Source organism: Neophocaena asiaeorientalis, unplaced genomic scaffold (genome assembly GCF_003031525.2).
Source record: "Neophocaena asiaeorientalis asiaeorientalis breed wild unplaced genomic scaffold, Neophocaena_asiaeorientalis_V1.1 scaffold30, whole genome shotgun sequence".
Lineage (NCBI taxonomy): Eukaryota > Metazoa > Chordata > Mammalia > Artiodactyla > Phocoenidae > Neophocaena > Neophocaena asiaeorientalis.
Genome location: NW_020174923.1, coordinates 13,856,026 through 13,865,996, shown reverse-complemented (window position 1 = coordinate 13,865,996; position 9,971 = coordinate 13,856,026). Strand labels below are relative to the sequence as shown.

The 9,971-nt window shown below is 36.8% G+C and overlaps 1 protein-coding gene across 1 annotated transcript in view; it reads right to left on the bottom strand.

Moving 5' to 3' along the window:
* SMURF2 (SMAD specific E3 ubiquitin protein ligase 2) overlaps positions 1-9,971 on the bottom strand; it is a gene marked incomplete at its 5' end in the record, with an annotated part of 117,056 nt that overhangs the window by 48,309 nt on the left and 58,776 nt on the right. Inside the window, one exon of the mRNA XM_024760645.1 lies at positions 4,564-4,602. Coding sequence (XP_024616413.1) covers positions 4,564-4,602 — 39 coding nt within the window. The remainder of the gene's footprint in view (positions 1-4,563; positions 4,603-9,971) is intronic.

The window sequence follows — 9,971 nt, the reverse complement described above, 5'->3', positions numbered from 1 at the left end:
TTTTGAGGGGATGGGACTCATCTGGGCTTTAAAGGACAAACAGGAGGTGTTCCAAGGAGGGTATAACAATATTTGAAGGACTTTGAGGGGTTTAATCAAAGCATTTGTGCTAAGGTGTAAAAGTAAATACTGTTGGAGAGATAAGACGGATCCAGTAAGAGAGGCTTAAAAGTCAGAAAATAAAGGCTTGGAATGACTGAGGTAGAGAACAGGGAGCCACTTTAGACGCTTGAGCATGGCTGTAAATACACTGTCATATTTGTCTACTAGTGGTATTCAGAGAAGGAAAGATTAAAGGTACAGAGAAGCTGTTGTAAGCTTCATACAGTAGGATGAAGAACGGTAGGATGAGTAGAATTTTAGAAGTCAGGGGACGAAGGTGGAACTAAATAAAATATTGGAGACGACAACAACAGTTGAGATGTGAGACATACTGAGATACTGTAAATTTCCTAGGGACAGCTGAAGACACTAAAATGAAATGTTGGTAAGTGTTGATAATTGCAGAAATTTTGTACCTTGATATATCTATGCTAATTTTTTTTAAGTCAAGATACTAATCTGCCAAGATTTAAGGCCAGACAGAAATCACCTAGCCAGTTTCCCAATTCTATGATCCTGTGATCTGTCAACTTCAAATAAGTAAGAAGAGACTAATATTTAAGAGTATTAAGTATTTAAGAAAAAACCTGGCAAGTTAGCGTAGCAATCTATTTAACTATATTGTTTAACTAAGTTTAGCACTATTCATATTAGTATTTCAATAATACCTAACCATTTGTAGATGTGTCTAATGGAAGAATACTTTCCCCTCTACCTTCAATAACATTAAGTATTTTTCTCCTGGGAGGAATCCATTTTATCTTGTTCTTTTGATTCTACCATCTAAACAAATAAACAGATAAATGTATGTCTGCAAGCAAAAACAAACAAAAATCACATTTCTAGCGTTCCCTTTAGATAGTGCTTAACTAGTTAAAGAATTAGGACTGAGAAAAACAACATTTTCCACACAGAAGTCACTAGGTGTGGCTTCCAGATCCTTATTTAAGTATGAAAGTCTAAGTCCCATCCTCCTATGTTTCCCTTCTGTTAAATAATACAAAATACAAGCTCTATTCCCTAACACAAAAAAATACCTAGGTTTCAACTTACCTGATTATATTATTCTACAAGAATTTAACTTGAGAGCCAAGTTCTTCCAGTGTAGTCAAAGATATCAAGTTTTCAGAAGTTAGTGAGACCTCTAGCGGTAAATATGAAGTGGCTAAAGTATTTTCTGTATTTTTTAAAATTTCTCAATTCTCCCCATCATTTCTGAGTCATATAAAATAGCTAAAGCTCAGGAACTTCCTCACTACACTAACGCACTTAATGAGCTGCAAATAATGAAACAAAAATTTCAACTTAAGAGTTACTTACCAGAGAAAATAAAGCTTTATTTTTGATTGGGGAAGAAAAAATACATTCAACCAACCATGTTGCAGCTCACTGACTTCAATTTGGCCCCTATACAAACCTTAACAAAGTACCTTACACACAAAGTTTTTACTTAAACGTTGCATAAAAAACGGAAAGAATTTGATACTAATAAAAAACATTCTTTTAAAAACACAGATAATGGATAAATGGATAGATAGGTGATAAAGTTAATGGCAGAATCTAGATGATGGGTATTCACTGTAAAATTCCTTATATGTTGCTATGTGTCTGAAATTCTTCCTGCCAAAATTTTGGGGGAAGGGGGATGTACTGTACTTTTATTTTTAAAAGCCAGTAAGTTTGAAAATAGTTCCAAAACATGCGTTAGCAAAACTTTTCTCAGCAAAGGCAGATACCCTGGAATAAATAGTATTATCTCAAAGTATACAAATTCCAAAAGACAACACATGACACTGCATTTTTTTCATAGTTAAATATATTTATATATACACACATATATAGTCAGCCTATAGTCATGCTTCATATTAAAATTTACATTTCCCATTCAACACGATTTAAACTGATTTACAAGCAAAAACAACTATATTACAGTATCAATAACTGCATCCTGATCAATAAACGCACACTCTCACTCAAATTTGATTAAGGGATTTAGGAACTATTATTTAATTCTTTCTCTGAAATTAATGTGGGCAACCCTCAACTTATAAACAGATTAAAAATAAATATAAAATAAATAAATAAATAAATAAATATAAATCTATCACAGCAGGAGGACCCCCGCCACTGTGAACCTGCGGGATATTCCATCCTTGGCTGAGTCCCTTCTGAAAGCCTCAGGATTGGCTTTCCTGTTTTCCTTTCCAGGGTCATCAAGTGCTTTTTCCATTCTGAGTTTTAAAGATAATCACACAATTTCCCCTAGTTTTCTTATCCCTGAAGCAAGCTCACAACTCAAGAATTTTTATCAATTTTTACTGCTTACAACAATAAAAAAGGGGAAGATTTCCTTCTTTCCTTTTTTTCACGTACAACTTAAGGACAGATAAAGATCATATAACTGATAATAATCGGCTCTCAGGGGCTTACAGAGAATTAGAGTAAGATTCCTCTAGATTTCCTAGGAAAACTGAAACAAGGATATCTGATATTTTATTGGAGAAGGTGTGTCTTGGGACTCTAGGTGAAGGAAAAGAATTTGGGAAGGAAGGCTAGGAGACAAAACTGAGGAGTTTGTCTTTAAAACCAGACCAGTTGTCTTGGGGAGTATAGAAGAAGCTCTAAGAGTGTGCACTACTCACTTCCCTCCCTCTTCTCCTTGTCACCTGCCTATCCAATCCCATTGGCCACTTTGCAGTCCCACTAGGATAAATCCTACCTTGGATCAACCTTAAGGAGGGTAAAAGGAGTACACATTGGCTATTAGGTTATTAGCAACAGGGATGAGGTGGGTAGTTCAGCAGCAGCCTGTGAAGATAACATTAATTGGTGGCAGCAAGGAGAGAGGCCACACTGGCCTCTCCTCCTGCGACATGCTATGGGGTAGAAGGCACATGGTACGTAAACTGAAAACTGCTTAATTATGTCCCGGATTATCCTATTTAATTGCTTTCCCATATAAGCATAATTTTTCAATTACATAGTTTATGCTATTTTATAAACTTTAATTCAGGTTCTACTCTAGGAAGACTAAGTAATAAAATTTCAAGTGGAATGAATTAAGTATGATTTAAAAATATATCAAGAGCTTATTACTTCTTTTAATCAAACACTTGAAAATTAACTAAGTCAGATATTAAATTAGACAGCATACATAGCCAGTTTTTGCTGGCTGATAGGACCTGAATCTAAAAATCTAATGAACTTCTCTATTTCTAACTTCAAATATTTTTACTTATCAAATTTTGCTGGCTTAAAACGTATGAACACCAAGGGGGGAAACTGGCGGGGCAGGGTGGTGGTGGTGTGATGAACTGGGAGATTGGGATTGACATATATACACTAATATGTATAAAACAGATAACTAATAAGAACCTGCTGAATAAAAAAATAAAATTCAAAAAAATTTTGCTGGCTTGGACTCTTTTTTTTTTTGTTTTACTGAAAATCATATCTTCTTTAATGTTTCCCGGACCAGGGCATGAACCCGCGTCCCCTGCATCGGCAGGCGGACTCTCAACCACTGCACCACCAGGGAAGCCCAGGGTCTACTCTTTGTTGCGGTGCACCAGCTTCTCATTGTGATGGCTTCTCTTGTTGTGGAGCATGGACTCTAGGCGCATGGGCTTCAGTAGCTGTGGCACGCTGGCTCAGTAGTTGTGGCCTGTAGGGGCTCTAGAGCACAGGCTCAGTAGTTGTGGCACATGGGCTTAGTTGCTCCACTGCATGTGGGATCTTCCCAGGCCAGGGATCAAACCCGAGACCCCCACATTGGCAAGCAGATTCTTAACCACTTAGCCACCAGGGAAGTCCAAAAATTATATCATTTTTACATAATAATTTAAAGCGAATGTGAAGTATAATATTATAGGGTAAACACACACACGTGAGTGGTACTTCCCAATCTTCCCTCGCAAAACTTAATCCTAAATAAAGCCACAAAAATTTTCACAACAGATTGGCAAAGAGACTGCAAATATGTGAACTAAATGTCTGTTTTGGAGTCTGAGACATAAGAGATTCTACGATCAAATGTGGCAGAGATTTCTTTCCTATGCTCTGGAAATTCCAAGCAGGCTAAATGACTTCTCTTCCTTCCAATGACTCCTGAATGCATGGGTAAAATTTCCTATAAAATGTTACAGGAAAAAGTGCTTACAAAATAATCTCAAACCTTTTCTAGAAATCTAGTAGCATGCACACCTTCAATATACATTACATTCGTCTGCATATACACACACGTTTCACACAAATATGGGGGGGCGGTGGATAAAGGGAAAGGGGCTAAGGAGCACAAAATCGTCTTTAAAACATGTGATGCCAAAAGCCTCTGAATCAAAGAATTCATAAAACAACACTGAGTATATTTCTGAATAGAGAAATCCCTAAACAAGACAATTCTGAAAATGCTTTCCAAAGAATCTACACACAACATACAAGATTTAAAGTTAATTTACTTACGGAAAAAATCCTTTTTCACCAAGTTTTTTGCACAGAGTACTGTAAAGGAAACAAAAAATACATGGGAAGAATTAAAATGGTGAGACTGCATTGTCAAAGTTTCATTTCGAAACACTGAAAATACCAGTGAATAATAAATAAACACTAACTATAGCAAGGTATGAAATATGATCACAATCTTTGATTAAAGACTAGCAAAAGACAGTTGAACCAGTGGTGGCAACTTCAGCAATGATCACCAGTAACAGCTGAGGGCAAGAAAGTTTTTAAATCTGGTATTCTAATAAAGAACCACTTCCTGTCTTCCATCAAGATCTAGTCTCAGAGTAACTTAGAGGCAAGGGAAAAATATAGTTCTAAGGAGGAAATATGTAAATTGGGGGTTATATATATATTTTTTAAGGGTAAAATATTTTTATAATGAAGAGGATCACAAGAAAACAAAGCTTAATTGATACTGGTGACATTTTTTTTAAAAATGACATTCTGTTATTTACTCTCCATCTAAACTCCACAGAAACATCGGCTCAATGACAAGAGAGATCTACTATACCTTCCAAAAATTAAGTTAATATATTGAGATAGCTATCCCAAATCCACATTCTCTGGATTACCTTGCATTAAATTATCACTTACACAGTGATGGCTGCACAACCTTGTGAATATATTAAAACCATTGAATTGCATGCTTTAGAGGGATGAATTTTACAGTATGTGAACTGCATGTCAATTTAAAAATCACTGTTTATATAGTCATTAACTTCTTTAATCCAAACTTGTTACAAGTGAAGGGAAACCACCAATTTCCATATATTCATATTTCAATTTATAAAATATCTATGAAAGTAATGTTGGGTTAACTTCTACCCACTTCTACTCACAGTTTAAATGGTCTGTTCAATTAGTTACACTTATTGGAAGTTTAGTGTATAAAAATTCATTTAACATAAACCTTGGGAACAAGTCTAAATATAATTAACCACTTGAAAAGTTCAAATAAAAATAATTTTGGGGCTTCCCTGGTGGCGCAGTGGTTGAGAGTCCGCCTGCCGATGCAGGGGACGCGGGTTCGTGCCCCGGTCCGGGAAGATCCCACATGCCGCGGAGCGGCTGGGCCCGTGAGCCATGGCCGCTGAGCCTGTGCGTCCGGAGTCTGTGCTCCGCAATGGGAGAGGCCACAACAGTGAGAGGCCCGCGTACCGCAAAAATAAATAAATAAATAAAAAAATAAAAAATAAATAAATAATTTTGAACACAGATGCCATCAGTAAATGAATAAAATTATTAAGTAAGCACAAGATACTGATTTACTAGTCAGAGTCTCTTAGGCCCTGTCATAGTTTAAAAACATAAAAACTCAATCATGAAAGCTAAGGCCATTAACTCGGAGTACCAAATCAGAAACTTGATTTAGAAGAACTCTTCCCTAGGGGCTTCCCTGGCAGTCCAGTAGTTAAGACTTTGTGCTTCCACTGCAGGGGACACAGGTTCAATCCCTGGTTGGGGAACTAAGATCCTGCATGCCGTGCGGTATGGCCAAAAAAAAAAAAAAGAGAGAGAGAAAACCAAGAGGGTGGGGGTTGTTGTCATATAGAACCTGGAATTGGATCTGATTAAACGTTTTAAGAAAAAAAAAAAAGAATAACTCCTCTATAAATTTTTATTATCATCATATAAACTGAACAGAATACTCAGGATCAATACATATACAACACATACATAAATCCAAATTATAATCTCCAGTATTGACGAGGCATTCATAATTTTTAACCACCATCCTAAGATTCAAGATGTAAAATAAATGCACACCCTACTTAAGAGAAATAGAAAATATATGGGAAGTCCTCCAACTTCTTCTCACTAAACCTACAAACGTACTGTTTCAACACTCATTCGTTTTTTCTTCCTTCCACTTACAATGTCTACTCTCCTAACACCATCCTTCTGCCTGTACTCTGGATCTCATACCCAACCCACCACTTTCTCAAGAACTTTCCCTCCACTTCCTCTACCGATTGCCTCATCAGTATTTAAACATATTCAAGTCTTGCCCATACCTCCCCACTCCAGCCACCATCCTACCTCTTTTCCTTCATAATTAAACTACTTTAAAACACTGTCTACACTTTGTGACTTCACTTCTTTATATCCACTAATGCCTCAATCCACTGCAATTTGGCTTCCACTCTCACCATTGCCCCTATACTGCTTCTCCAAAGCCCTGGGGACCTAATTAATAAATCCATCCAATGGACACTTTTCATTCTTTATCACACTTGACCCCTGAAGGGTATTTGCCACTACTGACTACTCCCTCTTCTAAAACCCCTCTCTTCTTTTGGTTTCTGTTTAACACCACATTCACCTGGTTTTACACCAAGCATAAAATTCATTCAAAGTCTTTTATGCCAGATCTTTTTCCTTTGTTCCACCCATGAAACTTGAGGTTCTTCAGGGCTTTACTTTAGGTCCTCTTTTACTCTATAAACCGAGGAGCACAGATATCCATCCTGTAAACCTCGGAATTATATGTAAACTGTTAATATGCTCAACAAAATATTAGCAAACTGAAACCACGTGATCAAGTTGGATTCATCCCAGGATCACAAGGATGGTTCAACATATGAAAATCAATCAATGTGATACACTACATCACCAAAAGACAAAAAAAAACACATGATCATCTCAATAGGTGCAGAAAAAACATTTGATAACATTCAACATCCATTCATGATAAAAACTACAGAGGGAACATATCTCAACATCATAAAAGCTATTTATGACAAAACCACAGCCAACATAATACTCAATGGTGAAAAGCTGAAAGACTTCCTGCTAAAATCTGGAACAAGACAAGGATGCCCACTCTCACCACTTCTATTCAACAGAGCATTGGTGCAGATGACATGATACTAGATATAGAAAACTCTAAAGACTCACACAAAAACCACTAGAACTGATAAACTAACTCAGCAAGGGAGCAGGATGCAAGATTAACATACAGAAATCTGTTGCATTTCTTTATACTAACAAAGAAATATCGGAAAAGGCAAGTAAAAAAAAATTCCCTTTAAAATTGCATCAAAAAAAAAAAAACACCTTAGTAATAAACCTGACCATGGAGGTGAAAGACTTACATGCTGAGAACTACAAAACACTGACAAAAGGAAATTGAAGATGATTCAAAGAAATGGAAAGATATCCCATGGTCTTAGATTGGAAGAACTAACACTGTTAGAATGTCCATACTACTCAAGGCAATCTACGATTTAATGTGATCCTTATCAAATTACCCATAACATTTTTCACAGAACTAGAACAAATAATCCTAAAATTTATATAGAACCGTAAAAGACCCAGAATTGCCAAAGCAATCCTAAGGCATAACACTCCCAGACTTCAGACAATACTACAAAGCTATAGTAATCAAAACAGTGTAGTATTGCCCCAAAAACAGACATATGGATCAATGGAACAGAATAGAGAGCCCAGAAATAAACCCACAAACCTACGTTCAATTACTCGTCAACAAAGAAGGCAAGAATATACAATGGAGAAAACAACAGCAAGCAGTGTTAGGAAAACTGGACAGCCAAATGTAAATCAATGAAGTTAGAACACTCCCTCACACCATACACAAAAATAAACTTAAAATGGTTTAAAGATTTAAATATAAGACACAACACCATAAAACTCCTAGAAGAGAACATAGGCAAAGCATTCTCTGACATAAATCATACCAATGTTTTCTTAGGTCAGTCTCCAAGACAACAGAAATAAAAGCAAAAATAAACAAATGGGACCTAATCAAATTTATAAGCTTTTACACAGCAAAGGAAATCATAAACAAAACAAAAAGACAATCTACAGAATAGGAGAAAATATTTGCTAACAATGCAATTGACAAGGGCTTAATTTCCAAAATATACAAAGAGCTCATACAACTCAATAACAAAAAATCAAACAACCCAATCAAAAAATGGGCAGAGGGCTTCCCTGGTGGCGCAGTGGTTGAGAGTCCGCCTGCTTCACCTCCCCAGTGAGGGCTTCCCCGACTACCCAAATTGAGGTACTTCCCAAACCATTATTCCATACCCATCACCCCTTCCCCCTTCAATCACAATTTCATGCGGCAGTCAAGAAATAGTTATATACCTACTGTGTGTCGATTGTGTGGGCGTGGAGAAGAAAAGCTGGCTGGGAAGTAGTTGAGTCTAGATTGTAAAGGACCAGGGAGTTTTCCCCTCTGAGGACGGGCATACAGGCAGTATATCAAGGGCAGCAGAGCTCAGGAATGGATGGTTCCCCAAAATCACATGCCAAGAGGTGGGGCGATCTGAGTCAGAGGCAGCTGGTGTCCATGGGAAACATTAGCTAGACCCTCACTCTAGAAAAATGGTACAGATGAACTTATTTGCAAAGCAGAAATAGAGTCACAGATGTAGGGAATAAACTTATGGTTACCAAGGGGGGAAGGGGGGATGGGATGAAGTGGGAGATTGGGATTGACATATATACACTAATATGTACAAAATGGATAACTAATAAGAACCTGCTGTATAAAAATAAATAAGAAATTTAAAAAAATTCTTTTAATAAAAAATAAATTAATTTTAAAAAGAAAGAAAAAAGATGTGATACACACACTCACACACACACTCTGGAATACTACTCAGCCATAAAAAAGAATGAAACAAGGCCATTTGCAACTACATGGATGGACCTAGAGATTATCATACTAAGTGAAGTAAAGCAGAAAGACAAATACCATATGCTATCACTTATATGTGGAATCTAAAATATGATACAGGGACCTCCTTGGTGGCGCAGTGGTTAAGACTCTGCACTCCCAACGCAGGGGGCCCAGTTTCGATCCCTGATCAAGGAACTAGACCCCACATGCATGCCACAATTAAGAGTTTGCAAGCCACAACTAAGGAGCCAGAGAGCCGCAACTAAGGAGGCTGCTGCAACTAAGACCTAGCACAACCAAATAAAGAAATATTTTTTAAAAAAATAAAATATAATACAAATGAACTTACTTATAAAATAGAAACAGACTCACAGACATAGAAAACAAACTTATGGTTACCAAAAGGGAAAGGCGGTGGGGAGGGATAAATTAGGAGTTTGGGATTAGCAGATACAAACTACTATATATAAAACAGATAAACAAGGTCCTACTGTATAGCACAGGGGACTATATTCAATATCCTGTAATAAACCATAGTGGGAAAGAAAAACAAAATAAAAACAAAAACTGTTATATGCACGTGTACTTTTCTGGGGAGAAAGTTCATAGTTTAACAGTTTGACAAAGCTCCTCCTCCCGTCTTGAAAAATAAATTTGAAGAGTCTCTTTTCCATACATTCTCCCTGGTCTTTACCATTTTGATGAAACCTCAATC